Here is a 25,990-nt window from a genome sequence, read left to right on the forward strand (position 1 = left end):
CCACATCTGAGCAACAAAAGAGGTTCTCTTGGGGGTGACTCTGAGGCCTAATTTTAAGTAGGCTTGACCTATCCTTTGCGGGGTTAAGTTTCATATGAACACACCCCAAGACTGGGGACTCAGGCTATAGCTTTGGTTGTCCACACTGTTTGTGAGAATATCAAGAATTCAGTTGAATTTTCCCCTGTTCTCACCATTTCCTGAAGGGGGCTTTGCAAATACTTTTCCACTCACTGATCAAATCACTCTGGGATTCATCGGGGCATCACTCTGGACAAACCAACAAAATCTCGTGTCCTACCCAAGATTCCAAATACTTATGGTGTTCAATCAAACTATCAACATAAGTTACATTAGGAGATGCACTAGTCAAAATATAAATTTTGTACCAAATATTTTTTGCTTTAGTCTCACACATAAGTTGAAATTTTAAAATATTAATTATCTTCTATTTTCAGCACCCCGCAGTAATGACATTCCTTTGTTCTTCCTCATGCAAAAACATTTTTTAAATTTGTACATTTAATCTCTGTCTGTACACTCTAGGCATTCCTAGATTATACATCTCAATCTTTATTGTCTATCTTTCTTTGTGATTTCATTTATGCCCACAGCCCTCCTCCCTCTATCATTCTCACATGCAACTTCATTCAGTGTTTTAACATAATTGTGTTACAGTTAGGTAGTATTGTGCTATCCATTTATGAGTATTTACATTCAATCCTGTTGCACAATCTGTATCCCTTCAGCTCCAATTACCCAATATCTTACCCTGTTTCTATCTCCTGATGGTCTCTGTTACCAATGAAATTCTCAAAGTTTATTCATTAATGTTAGTTCATATCAGTGAGACCATACAGTATTTGTCCTTTTGTTTTTGGCTGATCTCACTCTGCATAATGTTCTTAAGGTCCATCCATGTTGTTACATACTTCATAACCTTATTCTGTCATACAGCTGCATACCCTGTTTCTATCTCCTGATGGTCTCTGTTACCAATGAAATTCTCAAAGTTTATTCATTAATGTTAGTTCATATCAGTGAGACCATACAGTATTTGTCCTTTTGTTTTTGACTGATCTCACTCAGCATAATGTTCTTAAGGTCCATCCATGTTGTTACATACTTCATAACCTTATTCTGTCATACAGCTGCATAATATTCCATCGTATGTATATGCCACAGTTTGTTTAGCCACCCACCTGTTGATGGACTTTTTGGCTGTTTCCATCTCTTGGTAGTTGTAAATAATGCTGCTATAAACATTGGTGTGCAAATGTCCTTTTGTGTCTTTGCCCTCATGTCCTTTGAGTAGAGACAGCATATAAATGGGTCCTGTTTTTTAATCCATTCTGCCAGTCTATGTCTTTTGATTAAGGAGTTTAATCCATTAACATTTAGTGTTATTACTGCACAGGAAGTGCTTTCTTCTACCATTTTGCCTTTTGTATTTTATATGTCATATCTAATTTTCCTTCTTTTTACCTTTACTCATAGTCTTCCTTTCTACACTCTTCTCCACACCTCTCTCTTCTGTCTTTTCTATCTGTCTCTAGTGCTCCCTTTAGTATTTCTTACAGAGCTGGTCTCTTGGTCACAAACTCTTAGTGATTTTTTTTGTCTGAAAAAGTTTTAATTTCTCCCTCATTTTTGAAGGACAGTTTTGTTGGATATAGAAGTCTTGTTTGGCAGTTTTTCTATTTTAGTAACTTAAATATATCATCCCACTGTCTTCTCGCCTCCATGTTTTCTGCTGAGAAATCTACACATAGTCTTATTGGGTTTCCCTTGTATGTGATGGATTGCTTTTCTCTTGGTGCTTTCAAGATTCTCTCTTTCTCTTTGACCCCTGACATTCTGATTAGTAAATGTCTTGGAGTACATCTATTTGGATCTATTCTCTTTGGGGTACGCTGCACTTGGATCTGTAATTTTAAGTCTTTCATAAGAGTTGGGAAATTTTCAGTGATAATTTCCTCCATTAGTTTTTCTCCTCTTTTTCCCTTCTCTTCTCCTTCTGGGACACACACAACATGTATGTTTGTGCGCTTCATATTGTCCTTCAATTCCCTGAGTCCCTACTCATATTTTCCATTTTTTCCCCTATATTTTCTTTTTCTTGTCATATTTCAGATGTTTTGTCCTCCAGTTCACTAATCTTATGTTCTGCCTCTCTAAATCTACCATTGTAGGTTGCCATTGTTTTTTTCATCTCTTCTACCGTGCCTTTCAATCCCATAAGTTCTGTGATTTGTTTTTTCAGACTTTCGATTTCTTCTTTTTGTTCATTCCTTGCCTTCTTTATATCCTCCCTCAATTCATTGATTTGGTTTTTGATGAGATTTTCCATGTCTGTTTGTATATTCTGAATTAATTGTTTCAACTCCTGTATCTCATTTGAATTGTTGGTTTGTTCCTTTGACTGGGCCATATCTTCAATTTTCCTGGTGTGATTTGTTATTTTTTACTGGTGTCTAGGCATTTAATTATTGACACATATTCATACATGAGACAATCCATGTGAAGTATTCAATTTGTGACTCACAGTAGTATATGGTTATGCATTTATCAGCATGATCAATTTTAGAACATTTTTATTACTCCAGAAAGATAAATAAAAATAAAGACAACCAATAACATCTCTCACCTCTCATCCCCCCCTTTATTGACCCCTGGAATTGATATGGTTCATTTATTAATGTTGATGAAAGAATATTAAGGTATCACTGTTAATTATAGTTAACAGTTAGACTTAGTTTACAGTAAGTACATTTTCCCCATATACCCCTCTATTATTAACTCCTTGTAGTAGTGTCATACATTTGTTCTAGTTAATGAAAGAGCTTTTTAATATTTGTACAGTTAATCACAGTCATCATTCACCACGTGATTTGCTGTGTTATACATTCCCATGTTTTAACCCCCAACATGCTACTGTTATCTCTATCCATTTCCAAACATTTAAATTCGACCTAGTTTAACCCAATTTAAAAATGGGCAAAAGATGAGTAGACAATTTTTCAAAGAATAAATATAAATGGCTAAAGAGCATGTGGAAAATGCTCAGCTTTACTGGTTATTAGGGAAATGCAAATCAAAACCACATTAAGATATTGTTTCACACCTACTAGAATGGTTGCTGTTAAACAGGAAACTACAAGTGTTGAAGAGGATGTGGAGAAATAGGAACATTTACTGTTAGTGAGAATGTAAAATGGTATAGCCACTGTGAAGGGTGGTTTGGCAGTTCCTCAGAAACCTAAGTATAGAGTTGCCTTATGACATGGCATCCTGCTATTCGGTATATATATCCAGAAGATCTGAAAGCAGGGTGTGAACTGATATTTGCACACCTAAGTTCATAGCAGCATTATTCACAATTGCGAAAAGATGGAGACAACCCAAAAGTGTCCATCAACAGATAAATGGATTAACAAATGTCGTATATACATACGATGGAATATTATTCAGCAATAAGAAGGAATGAAGTTCTGAAGCACATGACAACATGGGCGAACCTTGAGGACGTTATGTTAAGTGAATTGTCAGTCACAAATGGACATACATTATACGATCTCACTAATATGAACTAATTATAATAGAAAAACTCAGAGACATAAAAATCTAAAATATATAGAATGAGGCTACAGAATGCAGAATAGTTGCTTAATATATGCAGAATTTTTAGCTAGGTCAAACTTAAACTTTTGGAAATAGGTAGAGGGGTCGAGGTGATGGTAGTATCTTATTGTGAATACAACTACTTAGGAATTTGAAGTTAAGTTTGGAACAAAGCTATGTGCCAAAGCAAAATTGCATCAATCCAGATGTGTCTTTGTGAACTAATGATAAAATGGACTCAAGAAACTGAACTTGAGTATGAGTAGAGAAACTTGTATATCTTCCTTGAGAGATGGATGTGAGAATATGAAGTAAGATAGCTATAAAGCGCATATCAGTTGCTTCATATGTTATTATAACTGGTAGGAAATTAAAGACTCATCTGGGGTGGTAAAAGTCTCAGTATAAAAACACCATAGCCACTGTCAGCTTAATTATTGATGCAATTTTATGCTCTTTCTCTATATTTTGAACATTTTGAGACAAGATACTGTATATTCTATTACATAAGTAGGTACAAGATTCAAATTTTGTACAAATGTAGTTGTCTCCCCAAATAGCTCAGAGCAGTGGGTTGGTGTTGTACCAGCATAGGCTGGGGCAGATGTGGCGCAGCGCTTGCTGAGAGCTGGGGAGTGTGACTGGGGCCACGCACAGGCACAGATCTGGGAGGGCCATAAACTGATGTACACATGCGCAGAGCTTAGCGGGTTGGGTTGGGATTGCATGACTGTATGAGCTGGGGGCAGATATAGCCTGGGTATGGATGTAAGCACCTGCAGCCTTTATTTGCTGTAGACTGCCTACAGGTGGCAGGGACAGGGAGGTAGGGCTCAGAGGGGCGGGTCATGGGTCAAGACTGCATTTTTGCAGGAGAGGTGGGTTGGGCTGAGGCAGGCCTGTGCACACCTGGGGTGGGGGTGTGGGGCGCTTGGAGTGCAGGGAGTGTGGGTGGGTGACAGGGTTCAGGTGCATGGGGTGTGGGGTGAGTCACAGGTTGTGGGGCTGTGCCAGTGAGGGTAGCCTGTTCAAGGAATGTGGCTTGGCCTACTTCCTACTCCCTCCCTGTCTCCCTGTCATTGCACTCCTAAGGGCTCTGGGCTTTCATGTTAGGCTGTTTGCACCAGCTGGATGGTCTCCAGTTCTCTCCTTCTCATTTCCTCAGCTTTTGCAACCAGGCCCTCTCTATGTGATGCAGAAGACTCTCCCAGGTCACTTCACTTACACCCTGGAATTGCCACCTCAATTGCCCTTCTGTCGCTGTTCCTTGGAGCAGGGGTGAACTCAACCTATCCTATTCTGCCATCTTCCTGGAACTCCTGGGGGCATTTTCTTTATGCATTTCCAAAGGTCTGTTGCTGTGTGGGCTCTGTTCTAAAGCTATTTCCAAATGGTTTCCTCTTAAAGAGCTCAAGTAAAGAACCCCACCTTGAAAGGATAGAAACACATCTCAATGGACACTGTTCTAGTTTGCTAGCTGCCAGAATTCAGTATACCAGAAACAGAATGGCTTTTAAAAAGGGGAATTTAATAAGTTGCTAGTTTACAGTTCCAAGGCCCAGAAAATGTCCCAATTAAAACAAGTCTATAGAAATGTCCAATCAAAGGTATCCATCCAGAGAAAGATACCTTGGTTCAAGAAGGCCAATGAAGTTCAGGGCCTCCCTCTCAAGTGAGAAGGGCACATGGCAAACAGTCAAGGCTTCTCTCAGTCGGAAGGGCACATGGCGAACATGGCGTCATCTGCTAGCTTTCTCTCCTGGCTTCCGGTTTCATGAAACTCCCTGGGAGGTGTTTTCTTTCTTCATCTCCAAAGGTTGCTGGCTTGTGGACTCTCTGTTTTATGGTGCTGCATCATTCTCTGCTCTTTCCAAATCTCTTATTCTCCAAAATGTTTCCTCTTTTATAGAGCTCTAGAAACTTATCAAGACCCACCCAGATGGGTGGAGACATGTTATCACCTAATCCAATTTAACAATCACTCTTGATCAAATCGCATCTCCAGGGAGATGATCTAATTACAGATTCAAACATACACTACTGAATAGGGATTATTCTGCCTTTACGAAATGGGATTTTGATTAAAACATGACTTTTCTAGGGGACATACATCCTTTCAAACCAGCACAGACAGCATCTAATCAAAAGTTGCCACCTACGATTGGGTGGATCACATCTCTATGTAAACAATAAAAAAGATCTGACTCGACAGTATTGAATGGGAATTAAAGAATTTGGTTTTTCTAGGGTCTACAACAGATTCAAACTGGCACATATGGTCAGTTTCTTTGAACACCATAATTACACGGAATCATTAAGAGCAAATGAGATCTTGTTGTTGTTCAAGTTAGTGTGATGTTCCAATACATTCCTGAGGAATTTGGGCCGAGAATAAAAAAGTATTTGTCAAGTACCCTTGGCAGACTGGGTAGAAAGAAGGAAATAGTAAAGGTCCCCACTTGGGAAATTTCTGATATTCTTGCAAGCAGTGGGGACTCCTATTAAATTGTTAACCAATTTAATAGGCTGAACCCTTCATCATGGGGCTTGTCCCTATGAAACTTATTCCTGCATAGGAGAAGATAAGCCTACTTATAATTATACCTAAGAGTCACCCCCAGAAAACCTCTTTTGTTGCACAGATGTGACCTCTCTCTCTAAGCCAACCTGGCAGGAGAATGCACTGCATTTCCCTCCTATGTGAGGTATAACCTCCAGGATTACCTCTCAACTGTTTGAAATCTCACAGTCACTAAAATTTTACTTTGTCTTATTTCTTTTTTACCCCTTTTGTTCAAGAAGGTTTTTTTCAATCTGTTGATGCTCTGTCCTGGCTCATCCTGGAATTTCTGTCCCACGTTGCCAGGGAGATTTATACCACTGTGAGTCATGTCCCAGAGCAAGGGCAGTGAGTTCACCTGCCAAGTTGGCTTAGAGACAGAAGCCACATCTGAGCAACAAAAGAGGTTCTCTGGGTGTGACTCAGACCTAATTTTTTTTTCTTTATATACTGTATGGCGGGGTCACATTTCATTCTTTTTCCACATGAGTATCCTGTTATTGCAGTACCATTTGTTGAATTTTTGTTTTTATTTGACTTTTTGTTTGTTTGTTTTGCTTGTTTGTTTGGGAAGTGCATGGGCTGGGAATCAAACCTGGATCTCCCTCATGACAGGCAAGAATTCTACCACTGAACTACCCTTGTACCCCTTAGACATAATTTTAAGTAGTGTTAGTCTATCTTTGCAGGAACAAGTTTCATAAGGGCAAACCCCAAGATCGAGGGACTCAGCCTATTGATTTTGTTTGTTCCCATTGCTTGCAATGAATATCAGAAATTCTCCAAATGGGGAAGTTGAATATTTCCTGCTTTCTCCCCAGTCCCCAAGGGGACTTTGCAAATACTTTCTTATTCACTGCCCAAATTACTCTGGGATATATCAGAGCATCACACTAACCTGGACAAACCAACAAAATCTCATGCCCTGTTCAAGACTCCATGAACTTATGGTAGTCAACTAAACTGACCGTACAAGTCAAATTAGGAAATACACTACCCAAAATATAAATTTTGCACAGCCTTGGTTCTTGAAGATGATTTTATAACTATATAGCTTTTAAAATATGACCATGTGATTGTGAAAACCTTGTGGCTGATGCTCACTTTATCCAAGGTATAGACAAATGAGTAAAAAAATAAGGACAAAAAATAAGTAATGGGGGGATAAGGAGAAAAAAATTGGGTCGATTTTAATACTAGTGGTTAAAGAGAAGGAGGGGTAAAGGTATGTGAGGTATGGATTTTTTCTTTTTATTTCTTTTTCTGGAGTGATGTAAATGTTCTAAAAATGATCATGTGCTGAATACACAATGTGTGATGTATGTGATGATATTGTGAATCATTGATGGTAGACTTTGGGTGAACTGTATGGTGCATGAAGATTCTCAGTAAAAATATTTAAAAAATAAAAAGGATGCTGGATTTCGTCAAATGACTTTTCTGCATTAATTGATATGATCATGTAGTTTTCCCCCTTTGATTTCTTAATGTGTTGTATTACATTGTTTTTCTTGTGTTGAACCACCCTTAGGTACCTGAAATAAAACCCACTTGATCGTGGCATATAATTCTTTTACGGTGCTCTTGGGTTCTGTTTTATTTATTTATTTATTTTAATTTTTATTGATAAAACAATGTACAAGCACATACATTCTTAACATGCAAATGTTCCATTCATGGAATGTATGGTGTACATTGGCTCACACATCACATAGTTGCATATTCATCACCATGATCATTTTTTAGAACATTTGCATCACTCCAGAAAAAGAAATAAAAAGAAAAAACTCATACATTCTATACCCCTTACCTCTCCCTCTTGTTGACCACTAGTATTTCCATCTACCCAATATACATATATTTTTAATTTTAACATTTGTTCCCCCTGTTATTTATTTTTAATCTGTATGTTTTACTCATCTGTCCATACCTTAGATAAAAGGAACATCAGAAATAAGATCTCACAATCACACAGTCACATTATGAAAGCTATATCATTACACAATTATCTTCAAGAAACATGGCTACTGTAACACTGCTCTACAATTTCAGGCACTTTCCTCTAGCCTAATACACCTTAAACTAAAAAAAGGATATCTATATAATGCATAAGAATAACCTCCAGAATAACCTCTCAACTCTGTTTGAAATCTCTTGGCCACTAACACTTTATTTTGTCTCATTTCTCTCTTCCCCCTTTTGGTCAAGAAGGTTTTCTCAATCCCTTGATGCTGAGTCCCAGCTCATTCTAGGATTTCTGCCCCACATTGCCATGGGGGTTTACACCCCTGGGAGTCATGTCCCACATATAAAGGGAAAGGGTGGTGAGTTTGCTTGCCGTGTTGGCTGAGAGAGAAATAGGGCACATCTGAGCAACAAAAGAGGTTCTCTAGGGGTGACTATTAGTCCTAATTTTAAGTAGACTTAGTCTGTCCTTTGCGGGGATAAGTTTCATATCAACAAACCCCAAGATTGAGGGCTTGGCCTATTGATTTGGTTGTCCCCACTGTCTTGCAAGAATAACAGGAATTCTTCAAATGGGGATGTTGAATTTTCCCCCTTTCTCACCCTTCCCCAAAGGGGACTTTGCAAATACTTTTTTATCCACTATTCAAATCACTCCAGGATTTATCAGGGCATCACTCGGGACAAACCTTCAAAATCTCATGCCCTATTCAAGGTTCCATGTACTTATGGTGTTCAATTAAGCTGTCTATATAAGTTATATTAGAAAATACACTAGTTAAAATATAAATTTTGTACCAAATAAACATTTTTTTGCTTTAGTTTCACACATAAGAGTTTAAAAATATGAATTACCATCCATTTTCATCACCCTGAAATATTAACATTCCTTTGCTCTTTCTCATGCAAAAACATTTTTTGGAGGTTTTTAAAATATATAGATGGTATCAATTCCATATACTTTAGAATTTTAAACATTTTTCCCCATGTTTATTCGTTTTTAAATTTGTTTTCAGTCTAGTGGGAAAAGGCACGATATAACTGTGTGAACCTAAGAAAAGCACTGAGGGGAGTTGGAGTGCATTGCACCCTGGGCACCAGCTGCAGCCACCGGGGGCTCTAGAGCCGTGCCCTCCCCTCTGGCTTTGTCTTCCTGTAGCCCAGACTGCTCCATCTGATGGCCCAGTGTCAGAGGCAGGCACAGGCCCTTGCAGTAGTGTCTGTGGGCCAGTGACCAGGAAACTGGACTGGGCCCCCTCCACAAGGGCACTCTCTCTGGGGCATGGGAGGGGCCCTGGCTCTGCTTCTCCATACCACTGCTTGGAGTTCTCTGTCCCCCTCCTTCTGTCACTTTTGCTTGACCCAAGGGATCCTACAACCACCCGCCATTGTGAAATGCACTAGTCAAAATGTATATTTTGTACCAAATAAATACTTTTTGCTTTAGTCTCACACATAAGTTAAAGTTTTACAATTTTAATTACCATCTATTTTCAACACCCTGCATTATTGACATTCCTTTGTTCTTCCTCACGCAAAACATTTTTAAATTTGTACATTTAGTCACTACCATTATGCATTATACCATCTCATCTTTATTGTGTATCTTTCCTTCTGGTTCCAGTTGTGCCCCCAGCTGTCCTCCATCTATTATTCTCACATTCAGCTTCATTCAGTGCACTAACATTATTGTGCTACAATTAGATAGTATTGTGCTATCCATTTCTGAATTTTTAGAATCAATCGTTTTGCACAATCTGTATCCCTCCAGCTCCAATTACTCAATATCTACCCTGTATCTATTTTCTGATAGCCTCTGTTCTTAAATGAAATTCTCCAAGTTCATACATTAGTTCATATCATTGAGACCATACAGTATTTGCCCTTTTGTTACTGGCTAATCTCACTCAGCATAATGTCCTCAAAGTCCATCCATGTTACATGCTTCATGACTTTATTCTGTCTTACAGCTGTGCAATAATTCCATTGTATGTATATACTGCAGCTTGTTTAGCCACTCATCTGTTGATGGACATTTGGGCTGTTTCCATCTCTTGGCAATGGTAAATAATGCTATTATAAGCATTGATGTGCAAATGTCCATTTGTATCCTTGCCCTCATGTCCTTTGAGTAGATACCTAGTAATGGTGTTGCCGGATCATATGACAGTTCTATACTTAGCTTCCTGGGGAACTGCCAAATTGCCTTCCTCAGTAGCTGTGCCATTTTACATTCCCACCAACAGTGGATAAGTGTGCCTCTTTCTCCACATCCTCCGGCACTTGTTGTTCTCTGTTTTATTGATAATGACCAGTCTAGTAGATGTGAGATGATATCTGATTGTGCTTATTGATTTGCATTTCCCTAATAGCCAGTTCAGTTGGACATCTTTTCATGTGCATTTTGGCCATTTGTTTTACCTCTTCTGAGAAACGTCTGTTCAAGTCTTTTGCCCATTTTATAATTGGGTTGTTTGTCTTTTTGTTGTTGAGTTGAACAATCTCTGTGTATATTCTAGATACTAGACCCTTATCTAATGTATCATTTCCAAATATTGTCTCACATCTTGTAGGATGTGTTTTTCCTTTCTTGACAAAGTTCTTTGATGCACAAAAGTGTTTAATTTTGGGGAGCTCCCATTCATCTATTTCTTTCTTCAATGCTCATGCTTTGGGTTTAAGATCTAGGAAGCTGCCTCCTATTATAAGTTTTATAAGATATTTCCCTACATTTTCTTCTTAAAGTTTTATGGTCGTAGATCTAATGTTTAGGTCTTTGATCCATTTTGTGTTAATTTTTGTATAGGGTGTGAGATATGGATAGTCTTTCATTCTTTTGCATGTGAATATCCAGTTCTCCAAGCACCATTTGTTCTGCCCCAGGTGAATTGGCTTGACTACCTTACCAAAGATCAATTGTCCATATATGAGAGGGTTTATATCTGAACATCTATTTGATTTGTTGGATTCTGTTTGCAAGTATTTTGTTGAGAATTTTTCAATCTATGTTCATTAGAGATTGGTTTGCAATTTTCTTTTCTTGTGACTTTCTCTGGCTTTGTTATGCAGGTGATGTTGGCTTTGTAGAATGAGTTAAATAGTATTCCCTCCTCTTCAGTTTTTTGGAAGAATTTGAACAGAATTGGTATTAATTCTTCTTGGAATGTCTGAAAGAATTCACCTGTGAAACCTTCTGATCCTGAACTTTATTTTTTGGCAGCCCTTTGGTTCGTTGAGATCTAGAGTCAGTATAGGTTGCTTGTGTCTTTGTAGGAAATTTTCTATTTCATCTAAGTTATCTAATTTGTTGGTATATAGTTGTTCATAGTATCCTCCTATGATCTTTTCTATTTCTCTAGGGTCAGTAGTAATGTCCCCCATCTCTTATCTGATTTTTTTTGCTTTCCTCTTTTTGGCTTTATTAGTCTAGCTAAGAGTTTGTCAAGTTTATTGATCTTCTCAAAGAACCAACTTTTGGTTTTGTTCATTGTTTGGTTTTTAAATACATTTATTTCTGCTCTAATCACTCTTATGTCAGTCTGCTTGCTTTTGTATTAGTTCACTATTCTTTTTCTAGTTCCTTCAGATATGCAGTTTGTTCTTTGATTTTGGCTCTTGCTTCTTTTTTTTGCATGGATAGGCACTGGGAATTGAACCCAGTCTTGCTTCTTTTTTAATGTAGGTGCTTAGAATTATAAATTTTCCTCTCAGCTCTGCCTTTGCTGCATCCCATAAGTTTTAACATGTTGTGTTCTTGTTTTCATTTGTCTCAAGATATTTTTCTGATTTATTTTGTTAATATCTTCTCTGATCTACTCATTGTTTAAGAGTGCATTGTTTAATCTCCATGTATTTGGGAATTTTCCAGTTCTCTGCCTGTTATTGATTTCCCCCTTCCATTATGATCAGAGAAAGTGCTCTGTATAGTTTCAAACTTTTAAAATTTATTGAGACCATTTCCTGCCCCAACATGTGGTCTCTCTTGGGGAATGTTCTATGAACATTTGAGAAGAATGCATATCCTCTTTTGGTGTGTGATGTTCTGTATGTGCCTGTTGTTCCTCATGCCAGTTATGTTTATGCACTTCATGCTGTCATTCAGTTCCCTGGGAACTTCCTCATGTTTTCCCATTCTTTTCTCTGTCCTGTCTATTCGATTTTTGGATATTTTGTCTTTTAGCTTGTTGATCCTTTCTTCTGCTTGTTTTAATCTGCTGTTGTATGTCTCTAGGTTTTGTGTTTTTTTTTAAATTTCAGGTTTGTGCCTTTCATTCCTGTAAGTTCTCCCTTTTCTGCATACTTTCAAATTCTTCTTTATTCTCACCCAGTGTCTTTTTAAATATCCTTTATCCTTTTAGCCATATTTTCCTTCATCTTCTTGAATTGATTTAGAATAGTTTGAACAACTTTGATTCCAAATTCTGTGTCTCGTCTGACTTTTAAATTTGTTCCTTTGGCTGGGCCATATCATTCTGCTTTGCGTCTCTTATAATTTTTTGCTGAAATCCAGGCCTCTGATTTTCTTGATGAAATTATCCAGAAGGTCAATTTATCTCTTTTTTCGGATTTTGTTGTTGATTGGGTTTGTGTTAAGGCTCTCCTTTCATACTTGGTTTGTCGATATTTCCTATCCACGACAGGGCCAGACCCATGCTGGGTATGCAGACCTTTCTGGAGGGCCTTAGGGAGAGGGTCAGGAAAGACACCAAAAAGCTCCCTCCCCCCTTTTTTTTAGCTCCCCACAGCTGTGCTTTCTGGCTTGCCCAGCAGAATTTGCTCTTCATCAAGGAGTCTTGTAGATAGCACCCCAAAGGTGTGCTTTTGTGGCCTCCCTAGCAGATAGCACTTTTTGGCTGTCTGCTAAAAGGACTCTTCATCATCCTTTTCCCTGGATGCTGCACAGTACTCCCCTGCACAGTTGTATATAACAGTTTCTGCCTGTTTACTAGATGTTTTTGGGAGAGGAGTGAACCCTGCAGCTCCCTGCCCTACCATCTTCCCAGAAGTTTCCCAGATTTGTATTTTAAACAAATATATTAATTGGATATTAAAATAAATGTCATTAGTGAAGTTTAGGAAACACTGTCATATGAGACTGAGTTCCTCTTTAAAATGGTCAGTTGTCTGTTGAAGAAAGGGTTACTTTTTAACTGTTCTGAAAACTTTCATCTAATTTTAAGTAAGCTGAAACTTTAAAGATTTCCCAGTATATATTTTAAGAGGATTTACTTGCTGTATAATACCCAATATCTATGTTTTTAACAATTTTTACATCTCCCTTAATCCTTACGCAGGAAGTGCCTTTTAAATTCCATACATACATATCTTGCTAAATAGAAACTTGGTTTTCAGAATTTTTGTAGATTGACATTTCTTAAATACAAATTAATATTAGCAAAACCTGTATTCCTTTGGCTATGCATATCTCCCATTATTCACTGTTGTCTGTTTTTAAAGAATGTGCTTCTGAAGTTTTTCTGGGTCTCCAGTTTAGCCTAAAATAATCCTTTTCTTTTGGGGATAAGGGTGGGCTGGTAGTCAGTGGTTGGAAGATACAGCTTTCTTGAAGTGCTAGAAGATAATGCCATATTTTTTTCTGACTGTAGAATTTTATATACTAATAAAGATCAGACTCTAATGTGGAAATTATGGTTCATACTTCCTCTAAGTAGCTCCTGTCATTCCATTTCAGACCTTTGCTTCAACAAAGTCTTACCTTTTCACTCCCTTTGGCAAACTAAGCTCATTTCCTATTCTAGACCAAACGTTCCCTTTTATTACATCCACCTGGAATGTTATGCCACAACTGTACATAAAATACAGGATTCCCATATTCCACCCTGTTAGGTGTGGAACATTTGTTGCAATTGATGATAGCACATTTTTATAATTGTACTATCGACTATAGTCCATGGCTTAATTTGGGGTTCACTGTATAGTGTAATTTCATGGAAGTTTAAACATTTTTACATTCTAACATTTCTCCTTTTAATCACATTTATATATATATTTCTGTGCTGTTCACAATGTTGTGCTACCGTTATCACAACCCATAACCAATTTGCTTTTTTTGGAAAAGAAAAGTTAACTTTTTAAGTTAACTTTTAAGACTTAACTTCCCATTCCCTATCCCTATCCCATCCCTTGGTAACCTGTATTCTAGATTCTGACTCTGTGAGTTTGCTAATTTGAATTCTTTCAAGTCAGTGATATCATACAATACTGGTCCTTTTGTGTCTATAAAGCTTTAGTACGATAGTAACTTTCATTCTTTTATTAGGTCTTTTGAGGATAGGACCTGCTTCATTAATTTCATGAATTTTGCCTAATAAAAGGTGTTCAATAAATATGTACTGTGTCAAATATAATAAAATGGCAAAATTGGCAGTAAGATTGTTTTGCAGAGCCCATTTACCTAGTGTAGTAAACTAAAGTAATTTAATTCTCTTTATTATATTTCAGGAATTCTGATGGATCATTGATTCACCAGCACCATTTTACCAGTTGAAATGAGTTACCAGAATTGGGCTTAGTGCTTTTAAATCCAACATGTAACAGATGGTTGTTATTCCATGCTGATTACTTCTTCAGGCCAACACCTTTTTGGTTGCAGAGGATCTTTGTCTCTTCATCTTTGATTTCCATTTACTATTCCTGGCAGATAAAAGTTCATGTGGTTCTTGCCCAAACTTAAGTCACCATGAGTAGTAGTTTAGGAAAAGAAAAAGACTCTAAAGAGAAAGATCCAAAAGTACCATCAGCCAAGGAAAGAGAAAAGGAGGCAAAAGCCTCTGGGGGGTTTGGAAAAGAAAGCAAAGAAAAAGAACCTAAGACCAAAGGGAAGGATACCAAAGATGGAAAGAAGGACTCCAGTGCTGCCCAACCAGGAGTAGCTTTTTCAGTTGATAATACGATCAAACGGCCAAATCCAGCACCTGGGACTCGGAAAAAATCCAGCAATGCAGAGGTGATTAAAGAGCTCAACAAATGCCGGGAAGAAAATTCAATGCGTTTGGATTTATCCAAGAGGTCTATACATATATTGCCATCATCAATCAAAGAGTTGACTCAATTAACAGAACTTTATTTATACAGTAACAAATTGCAGTCCCTCCCAGCAGAGGTTGGCTGTCTAGTAAATCTCATGACACTGGCTCTAAGTGAAAATTCACTTACCAGTTTGCCTGACTCTCTTGATAACTTGAAGAAGCTACGGATGCTTGATTTACGGCATAATAAACTGAGAGAAATTCCTTCAGTGGTATATAAGTTAGATTCTCTCACTACTCTTTACCTTCGCTTTAATCGTATAACTACTGTGGAAAAGGACATCAAAAACCTGTCAAAACTCAGCATGCTTAGCATTCGAGAGAACAAAATCAAACAACTACCTGCTGAAATTGGTAAGAGATCTTTCATTATTATTATTTGTAGTATTTGTTGTTCTAAATAATTTGTTTTAGTGCCTTTCCATATCAGAAAATAGCTGGCACTTACCTAAAAACAGCTTGTTTCTTGATTTCATCTTCTTTATATGGCTTACTTTAATTATGTAATTTTTAACAATGTTAACAATATATGACTTAAAATTATTTTATTGACTTAAGAAAGCCAGTTAGAATATAGATATTATTGGACCTTTTTCATAAAAGCCTGGTCTACCTTAATTTTCTTTGAAGAAAAAGTGAATTTGAACAGGCTTTCAGTAAATGTGGCTTGAGGTGATTTTTATGGAGTCCAGTACTATCACCCATTTTTAGTATTAACTCAAATTGTAACCCTTTAATCTCAAGTTTCTTGAAAATTTCCCACAACTGCCAGGGTGATAAAACTACTTTTATGGTCCAGTTAACCTATGGTATAAATTGTGACCTAAGTCTATAAGTCTGTTTAGTTTGTATGATAAGTATTTTTAGCCCTTACTAATTATATAGTTTTAAAATCGTATCTTTGAAAAACTTGATGTGATTTTTATAGAGGTACTCTGAATGCTTGAAAATTTTAAGTTCAAAAACAGTTATTTTAAAAATATAAGCATCCTTTTCTTGATGTGAGTCAAATAATAGTATATAATAGTATACCGATTTTCGATTATCTGCAGGAACACTTTAATAGGACCTTTTTGTATATTGCTGAATATATATATTTTATAAAAAATATATAAAAATTTAAGAACTTTTACATTTCTATTTTTAAGGGTTGTTGGGCTGTAACTTTAAAAATTATTTTTATTATTAGAGTAGTGCTAGTCTTATAGAGTGAATTGGGAAATGATCTTTCCTATTTTATGTTCTAGAAGATTTTGTATTTATTTGTATTATTTTCTCCTTAAATATTTATAAACTTTACCAGTAATGAGTTCTGGGACTGAGTTTTCTTTGTGGGAAGATTTTTAATTACAGATGCAAATTAATTTAATAGATAAAGAGCTATTTAGATTTTCTGTTTCTTTTTGACTGGATGTCAGTAGCTTGAATCTGTCAAGGCATTTGTCTATTTTATATAATTTGTTTAATTTATTGACTTAAAGGGCTTTACAATATTTTCCAATTATGCTTTAATGTTTGTAGTATATCCCTCTTTCATTCCTGATATTGACACTTTGGGTCTTCTTATTTTTGTTGATTAATCTGTTTAGAAGTATATCAGTTACATTGGTCTTTTTGAAAAACCTGCTTTTGATTTTTTTTCCTATTTTTTCTGTATTTCTATTTTTTCCTGCTCTTTATTATTTAGTTCCTTATTATTTTAGGTTTAATTTGTTCTCTTTGTCTACTTTGTTAAATTGGTCATTCAGATTATTGGTTTTAAACCTTTTCATTATTTAAACATTTATAGCTATCAGTTTTCCTACATTTATAGCTATCAGTTTTCCTACAAGTACTCTTTCACACAACAAATTTTGACATGTATGTTTTCATTATCCTTCAGTTCAAAGTATTTTCTAAATATTGTTAATTCTTCTTTGGTTTATAGATTATTTTCAATTTCCAAGCATTTGAGAAATTCTTAAGATTTTTTTGCTATTGATTTGTAATTTAATTTAGTTTTGGTCAGAGAACATACTTTGAATAAATTCAGTCTTTTATGTGTTAAGAATTGCTTTATATCCTAGAATATGGTCTGTCTTGGTGAATGTTCTATATAAACTTGAAAACTTGTGTGGAACGTTGTATAAATATCAGTAAATTTAAGTCTACTTTCAGATAATACTATACAACTTCACATATATTCTAAGAACCTTAACAAAGGAATGTTTCCTTTTCTTGCTTCGCATTCTTTGTGCCATTATTGTTATACATTTTACTTCTTCATGTATTATAATCCTCATTATTTTTGCTTTTAACTTGATTTTTTTAACTTTTCATTTCGAACACATTTTAGACTTACAGAAAAGTTGCCAAAATATGTCCTTCCCATATACTCTTTATCTAGCTTCCCCTGATTAACATCCTACATAATCATTGTTCAATGATGAAAACCAAGAAATTAACATTTGTATTGTATATTATTATTAACTAAACTACAAACTGTTTTTGATTTCACCAGTTTTTCCAATATTGCCCTTTTTCTTCCAATATTGTCCTTTTTCTGTTCTAGAATCCCATATTGCATTTAATAGTCTCCTCTGGTCTATGACAGTCTCTCAGTCTTGTATTTCATGACACTGATATTTTTGAAGAGTGCTGCTCAGATATATATATATATTTTTATTAATTAAAAAAATTAACAAACCAAACATTTAGAATCATTCCATTCTACATATATAATCAGTAATTCTTAATATCATCACATAGTTGCATATTCATCATTTCTTAGTACATTTGTATCGATTTAGAAAAAGAAATAAAAAGACAATGGAAAAAGAAATAAAATGATAATAGAGAAAAAAAAAACAACTATACGTACCATACCCCTTACCCCTCGCTTTCAGATATATTTTAGTATGTCATTCAGTATTTATTTTATGATATTTTCTCATGATTCGTTTGAGATTATGTATTTTTGACAATAATACCACGGAGGTGATTGTCGTGCCTTTCCCAGTGAATTGTATCAAGGACATGTTATATTGGTATGTCTTACTGGTAGACTTAATCTTGATAAAACTTGGTTAAGGTAGTCTTTCCTGGGTTTCTCTATTTTCAAATGAATATTTTTTCTTCTTAATTATTTTTGAAGATGTTGGTTTTAGACTATGCATGTATCTTGTTTCTCAATCTTTTTCCCACTAATTTTAGAGTTCATTGATGGTTCTCCTGCAACAATTATTATAGTATTCTAATGGTGATTTTTTGTTTCCCTCATTCCTTCTGCCTTTGTTAATTAGAATTTTCTATAGGGGAAAGCTGTCCCTTTCTCCTATTTGGTTATTTGTTTGATTATTTAAGTATATTACTCTGGGCTCATTTATTTTATTCTCTGGGTTACAATTCAGTATTATTTCTGTATGTTTTGTTGCTCTAATTGTTCCATTCTTGGGTATTGTGAGTTCTTTTAGGTTGGTTCTTATGCCTTTTTGACATGCCCTCATCTTTTTCGATGGTTTTAAAAATAGATTTCTTAAATGAGGGGAAAAATGTCTTTTATATTTATCCATGTATTTATTACTTCAGGTACTTTTTGTTCGTAGTGGAGAACAGAATTTCTATCTGATATTATTTTCCTTTTGCCTAAAGAACTTCCTTTAAAATTTATTGTACTGTAGATCTGTTCGTATTGAATTTTCTGACTTTTTCTTTTCTGAAAACCTTTATTTTGCCCTTAATAATTTTTTTTGTTAGTGCAGTTGTAGCTTTATGTAAAAATCATGCATAAAATACAATGTTCCCATATACTATCCTATTAACATTTTGCATTAGTGTGATACATTTGCTGCAATTGATAAAAGAACATTTTAATACTTGTGCTATTAACTATAGTCCATGATTTGCTCTAAGAATCATTATGTTGGACAATCCTATGGATATTTAAGACATTCTAATTCCATATGTACAATCTAAAATTTCACATTTTAACCACAATCAAATATGGTTTGAATATATATATTTCAGTTAATTACTGTTACTTACTGAAGTGATTACTGTTAATTACTTCTGCAGTGTTGTGCTACTATCACTGCCATCCACTACCAGAATTTTTCTCATGCCATAAAGAAATGCTGTACAATTTAAGCAATAACTTCCTATTCCCCATGCCCAGCCAAGGCCCCTTGAAACCTGTATTCTAGTTTCTGCACCTATGAGTTTCCTTTTTCTTCTTATTTTATATCAGTGAAATTATGCAATATTTGTCTTTTTATGTCTGATTTTATTTTACCCAATGTGATGTCTTTAAGGTTCTATTCAAGTCTTTTGCCCACTTTTTAAAGAAAAATATTTTTTTGAGAAATAGCCACACACATACAGTCCAAACATGTTACTCAATCAGTGGCTTACAATATCATCACATAGTTGTGTATTTTTACCATGATCATTTTTAGAACATTTACATCACTCCAGAAAAAGAAAAAGAAGAAAGAAGAACTCATACATCCCATACCCCTTACCCCTCTCTTTGACCCGCAGTATTTCTTTTCTTTTTTTAAAAAACATTTTTATTGACAGATCTTCACATACATGTGGTCCATACATGGTGTACAATCAGTGACTCACAATATTATCACATAGTTGTCTATTCATCACCATGATAATTTTTTAGAACATTTGCATCACTCCTGAAAAAGAAATAAAAAGGCAAAAAGAGAAACTCATGTATCTCATACCTGTTACTCCTCCCTCTCATTGACTACTACTGTTTCCATCTACCCAATTTATTTTACCCCTTATCCACCCCCTATTATTTATTTATTATTTTATCCATATTTTTTTTACTCATCCATTTATACCTTGAATAAATGGAATATCAGACACCGGTTTTCACACTCACATAGTCACATTGTAACAGCTATATCATTATACAATCGTCTTCAGGAATCAAGGCTATGAAATACAGTTCAACAGTTTCAGGTACTTCCCTCCAGTCACTCCAATGCACCATAAATTAAAAAGGGATATCTATATAATACATATGAATAACCTCCAGGATAACCTCTTGACTCCGTTTGAAATCTTTCAGCCACTGAAACTTTATTTTGTCTCATTTCTCTCTTCCCCCTTTTGGTCAAGAATGCTTTCTCAGTCCTCTGATGCTGGGTCCTGGCTCATCCTGGGAATTCTGTCCCAAGTTGCCAGGGAGATTTAAACTCCTGCGAGTCATGTCCCACATAGTGGGGAGCTTTTGCCCACTTTTTAATGGGTTGTTTTTTCTTATTGAGTTGTAGGATTTCATTATATATTCTGGATATTAAACCCTTATTGGATTTGTGGCTTCTAAATATTTTGTTCCATTGAGTAGGCTGCCTTTTCACCTTTTTGAAAGTCCTTTGAAGCACAAAAGTCTTTGATTTTTAAGAGGTCCCATTTAGCTATTTTTTCTTTCATTGTTTATGCTTTGGCTGTAAAGTCTAAGAAGCCATTACCTAACACAAAGCCCTGAAGATACTTCCCTGCATTTCCTTCTAGGAGTTTTATACTTCTGGCTCCTATACCTAGGTTACTGACCCATTTTAAATTGATTTTTTGTATTTGGTGTGATATAGGGACCCATCTTCATTCCTTTGCTTATGGACATCCAGTTTTACTAGGACTATTCAGTTGGCCATAAATGTGAGGGTTGATTTCTGAACTCTCGGTTTGATTGCATTGGTCTACTGTCATTCCTTAACACCAATAACATACAGTTCTGATTGCTGTGGCTTTGTAATAACTTTTTAAGATCACGATGAATGATCCCTTCAGCTTCATTCTTCTTTTTCAAGATGACTTTGGCTATTTGGGATCACTTGCTCTTCTATATATATTTGGTGATTGGCTTTTCTGTTTCAATAAGGAAAGCTGTTGGAATTTTGATTGAGATTGCTTTGTTATATGTAAATTGCTTTGGGTAGAATTGGCATTTTAACAATATTTAGTCTTCTAATCTATGAATACAGGATGTCATTCCACTTATTTAGGTCTTCTTTGATTTATTTTAGCAATGTTTAACAATTTTTTGTGTATGAGTCCTTTACATACTTTATTAGATTTATTCCTAGATATTTGATTTTTTTAGTTGCTATGATAAATGGAATTGTTTTCCTGATTTCTTCTTCAGATTTTCCATTACCAGTATACAGAAACACTACTGATTTGGGGATATTAATCTTGTACTCTGCTACTTTACTGGATTAAGTTATTTTTTTCTCTAGTAGCTTTTTTTGTGAATTTTCTATATATGGCTTCATGTCATCTGTAAATAGGGAAAATTTTACTATTTCTTTTCCAATTTTGCTACCTTTTATTTCATTTTCTTGTCTAATTGATGTGGCTAGAACTTCCAGAACAATATTGAAAACAGTGGTAACAGTGAGCATCCTTGTCTTATTCCTGAATTTATAGGCAAAGCTTTCAGTCTTTCACTGTTAAGCATGATGATAGCTGTGGATTTTTCATAGAGGCCCTTTATCATGTTAAAGATGCTTTCTTCCGTTCCTAGTTTTCTAAGGCTTTTTTTTTTAAATCAAGAAGGCGTTTTGTATTTTTATCAAATGTCTTTTTCACATAATTGAAATACTAATATGTTTTTTCCATTGTTCTGTTCATGTAAATTGCATTAGGTAATTTTCTTATGTTGATGCACCCTTGCATACCTGAGATAAATCCCAGTTGATCATTGTGTATAATTCTTGAAATGTGTTGTTGAATTCAGTTTGATAGTATTTTGCATCTATGTTTGGAAGAGATACTGGTCTATACTTTTTTCTTTTATGATATCTTTATCTGGTTTTGTTATGAGAGCGATGTTGGCCTCATGAAATGAGTTAGGTACTGTTCCCTTTTCTTCCATTTTTTGGGAAGAGTTTGAGCAGGATTAGTGTTAATTCTTCTTGGGAACTGGTGAAATTCCCCCATGAGACCATTTCATCCTGGGCTTTTCTTTGTTTGGAGGTATTTGATTGCTGATTCATTCATCTAGTTTAGTTAGTTACTAGTTATTGGTTTTGTTGAGATCTTCTATTTCTTCTTGAGTCAATATAGTCAGTTTGTATACTTGTAGGAATGTGCCCATTTTATCTAGGGTATCTGATTTGTCGGTGTATAATTGCTCATAGTATCCTTTTGTAGTCTGTTTTATTTCTGTGTACTTAGTAGTTCCCGTTTTCATTTCTAATTATAATTATTTGTGTCCTCTTTCTTTTTTCTTTTTCATCGTATGTAAAGGTTTGTCAATTTTATTGATCTTTTCAAAGAACCAACTTTTATTAATTCTCTCTATTGCTTTTTTTATTGTCTCATATTTTTGCAATAGAGAATATTGTATCTCTGTTCTAATCTTTGTTATTTCCTTCTGTCTGTGTGGTTTTGGTTTAGTTTGCTGTTCTTTTTCTAGATCTTCCAGTTTTGAAGTTATGCCTCTTATTTGAGAGACTATATTTTTTTAATGTAAGCATTTAGAGCTATAAATTTCCCTCTCAACCCTGATTTTGCCACATTCCATAAATTTTGACGTTTTGTTTTCATTTTTGTTAGCTTCAAGACTCTTCCTAATTTCCCTTGTGATTTCTTCTTTGACTCACTGGTTAAAAGTGCATTGTTTAATTTACATGTACTTACGAATTTTCTATTTCTTCCTTTTAATTTATTTCTAGTTCCGTTCAAATTGTGGTTAGGGAAGATACATTGTATGACTTCAGTATTTTTGAAATTATTGTTACTTATTTTGTGACCTAACATAGAGAAGACTATGTATTCTGCTGCTGTTGGATGAAGTGTTTTGTATATATTTCTTAGGTCTAATTGGTTTAGAATATTGTTCAAGTCTTCTATTTTCTTTTCAGTCTTCAGGCTAGATGTTCTATACATTATTGAATATGGTGTATTAATATTTCTCTATTAATGTAGACCTGCTTATTTTTTCTTTTAAATATGTCAATTTTTGCTTCATATATTTTGGGGCTTTGGTGTTAGTGATATATATATTTATAATTGTTATGTATTCTTATTTGATTGATCCCTTTATCATTATCTATTGATCTTTTTTGTCCCTTATAATTGTTTGATTTAAAATCCATTTATATGCTATTTCTTTAGCTACCCTAAGCTCTCTTTTGGTTACTCCTTGATGTTTTGTTTTTCCATCCTTTTACTTTCAGCCTTCTTATGTCTTTGAATTTATACTTGAATCTCTTATAAACAGCGTATAGTTAGGTCATGTCTATTTATCCCTTTTGCCAGTTTCTGCCTTTTTACAGGAGAGTTCAACCCATTTACATTTAAAGTAACATTGATAATAAAGGACTTTCTTCTGCCATTTTGCTATTTAGTTTTTGTAAGTCATGCCTTTTTTCACTCCCAGTTCTTCCACTATTGCCTACTTTCATGTTTTTAAATTCTTTTGCATTGTACTGTATGGAATCCCTGCTCATTTCTTTTGGATATATTTTTCATATTTTTTTTATGGTTACCATGAAACAACTATATAACAATCCTAAGTATATGACAATCATTTTAAAAATTTGATACCTAATTAACTTCAATAGCATATGCATATGTTGTTCCTATCTATACCCCTGTATCCCCTCACCTTTTTTTTTTAATGTCTTTGTGTATTGTATTTCCAAGATCATGGATTTATCATTAGTTTTTATGTGTTTGCATTTTAGTGCCTGTAAAAAGTAGAGTTATATACCAAAATATATAATACACTAGTACTGGCATTATATATAATTATATATAATTACTGAAATGGGTACCTTTACCAGAGATCTTTATTTCTTTATGCTGCTTTGATCCACTGTCTAGTTTTGTTTTTCAGTCTGAAAAACAACCTTTAGCATTGCTTGGATGGCAGGTCTAGTGGTGATGAACTTATGTTCTTAACCTCTTCCTCATTTTTTTTTTTATTCAACATAACAATATACAAATACAAGCATTCTTACCATATGATCATTCCATTCTTGATATATAATCAATAACTCATAATATCATCCTATAGTTGTATATTCATCATAATGACCATTTCTTAGAACATTAGCATCGATTCAGAAAAATAAATAAAAAGAAAACTGAAAAAAATTCATGCATACCATACCCCTTACCCCGCCCTTCAATTGATCACTAGCATTTCAATCTACTAAATTTATTTTAACATTTGTTCCCCTATTATTTATTTATTTTTAATCCATATGTTTTGCTCTTCTGTCAATAAGGTAGATAAAAGGAGCATCAGACACAAGGTTTTCACAATCACGTGGTCACATTGTGAAAGCTTTGTCATTATACAATCACCTTCAAGAAACATGGCTACTGGAACACGGCTCTACATTTTCAGGCGGTTCCCTCCAGCCTCTCCATTACACCTTAACTAAACAGGTGATATCTATATAATATGTGTAAGAATAACATCCAGGACAACCTCTTGTCTCTGTTTGGAGTCTCTCAGAAATTGACATTTTATTTTGTCTCATTTTACTCTTCCCCCTATTGGTTGAGAAGGTCTTTTTCAGTCCCTTGGTGCTGAGTCCCAGTTCATTCTAGAATTTTGGTCCCATGTTACCAGGAAGGGTCATGTCCCACTTCAAGAGGGGGAGGACAGTGATTTTGCTTGTCATGTTGGCTAAGAGAGGCCATATCTGAGCAACAAAAGAGGTTCTCTGGGGGTGACTCTTGGGCCTAATCTTAAGTAGGCTTAGCCTGTCCTTTCGGGATTAAGGTTCATATGAACAACCCCCAAGATTGAGGGCTCTGCCCATTGCTTTGGTTGTCCCCACTGCTTGTGAGAATATCAAGAATTCTACACTTCGGAAAGTGGAGTTTTCCCCCTTTCTCACCATTCCCCCAAGGAAGGTTTGCAAATACTTTTTTATTCACTGTTCAAATCACTCTGGGATTTATTGGGGCATCACTCTGGACAAATCTACAAAATCTCATGCCTTACTAAAGGTTTCATGTACTTATAGAGTTCAATTAAGCTGTCTACAAAAGCTGTATTAGGAAATGCACTAGTCAAAATGTAAATTTTATACCAAATAAACATTTTTTTTAGTCTCACGCATAAGTTTAAGTTTCAAGATATTAATTACCATCTGTTTTCAACACCCTGCAATATTGACATTCCTTTGTTCTTCCATATGCAAAAACATTTTAAAATTTGTACGTTTAATTACTATCACTATTACTCTCTAGGCATTCCTAGATTATACCATCTCAGTCTTTATCGTATATGTTTCCTTTGATTTCATTTGTGCCCCCCAGGCCTCCTTCATCTATCATTCTCACATTCAGCTTCATTCAGTGTTCTAACATTATTGTGCTACAATCAGGTAGTATTATGCTATCCATTTGTGAATTATTGCCATCAGTCCTATTGCACAATCTGTATCCCTTCAGCTCCAATTACCCAATATCTACTCTATTTCTATCTCCTGATGACCTCTGTTCTTAACTGAAATTCTACAAGTTCATTCATTAATGTTAATTCATATCAGTGAGACCATATAGTATTTTTCCTTTTGTTTCTGTCTAATCTCATTCAGCATAATGTCCTTAAAGTCCATTCATGTTGTTATATACTTCATAACATTATTCTGCTTACAGTTGCATAATAGTCTGTCGTATGTATATAACACAGCTTGTTTAGCCACTTATCTGCTGATGAACATTTGGGCTGTTTCCATCTCTTTGCAATTGTAAATAACGCTACTACAGACATTGGTGTCCAAATGTCCATTTGTGTCCTTGTCCTCATGTCCTCTGAGTTGATACC

The 25,990-nt window shown here is 35.1% G+C and overlaps 1 protein-coding gene across 2 annotated transcripts in view; it reads left to right on the forward strand.

The window, feature by feature from the left end:
• The window catches only part of SHOC2 (SHOC2 leucine rich repeat scaffold protein), a 121,298-nt gene that overhangs the window by 39,486 nt on the left and 55,822 nt on the right, over nt 1-25,990 (forward strand). For both annotated transcript variants that reach the window (XM_077126008.1, XM_077126007.1), the window contains exon 2: nt 14,609-15,549. In XM_077126008.1, the coding sequence (XP_076982123.1) occupies nt 14,847-15,549 (703 nt within the window). In that variant the 5' untranslated portion in view covers nt 14,609-14,846. The remainder of the gene's footprint in view (nt 1-14,608; nt 15,550-25,990) is intronic.

This window comes from Tamandua tetradactyla, chromosome 13 (genome assembly GCF_023851605.1).
Source record: "Tamandua tetradactyla isolate mTamTet1 chromosome 13, mTamTet1.pri, whole genome shotgun sequence".
NCBI classification, from domain to species: Eukaryota; Metazoa; Chordata; class Mammalia; order Pilosa; family Myrmecophagidae; genus Tamandua; species Tamandua tetradactyla.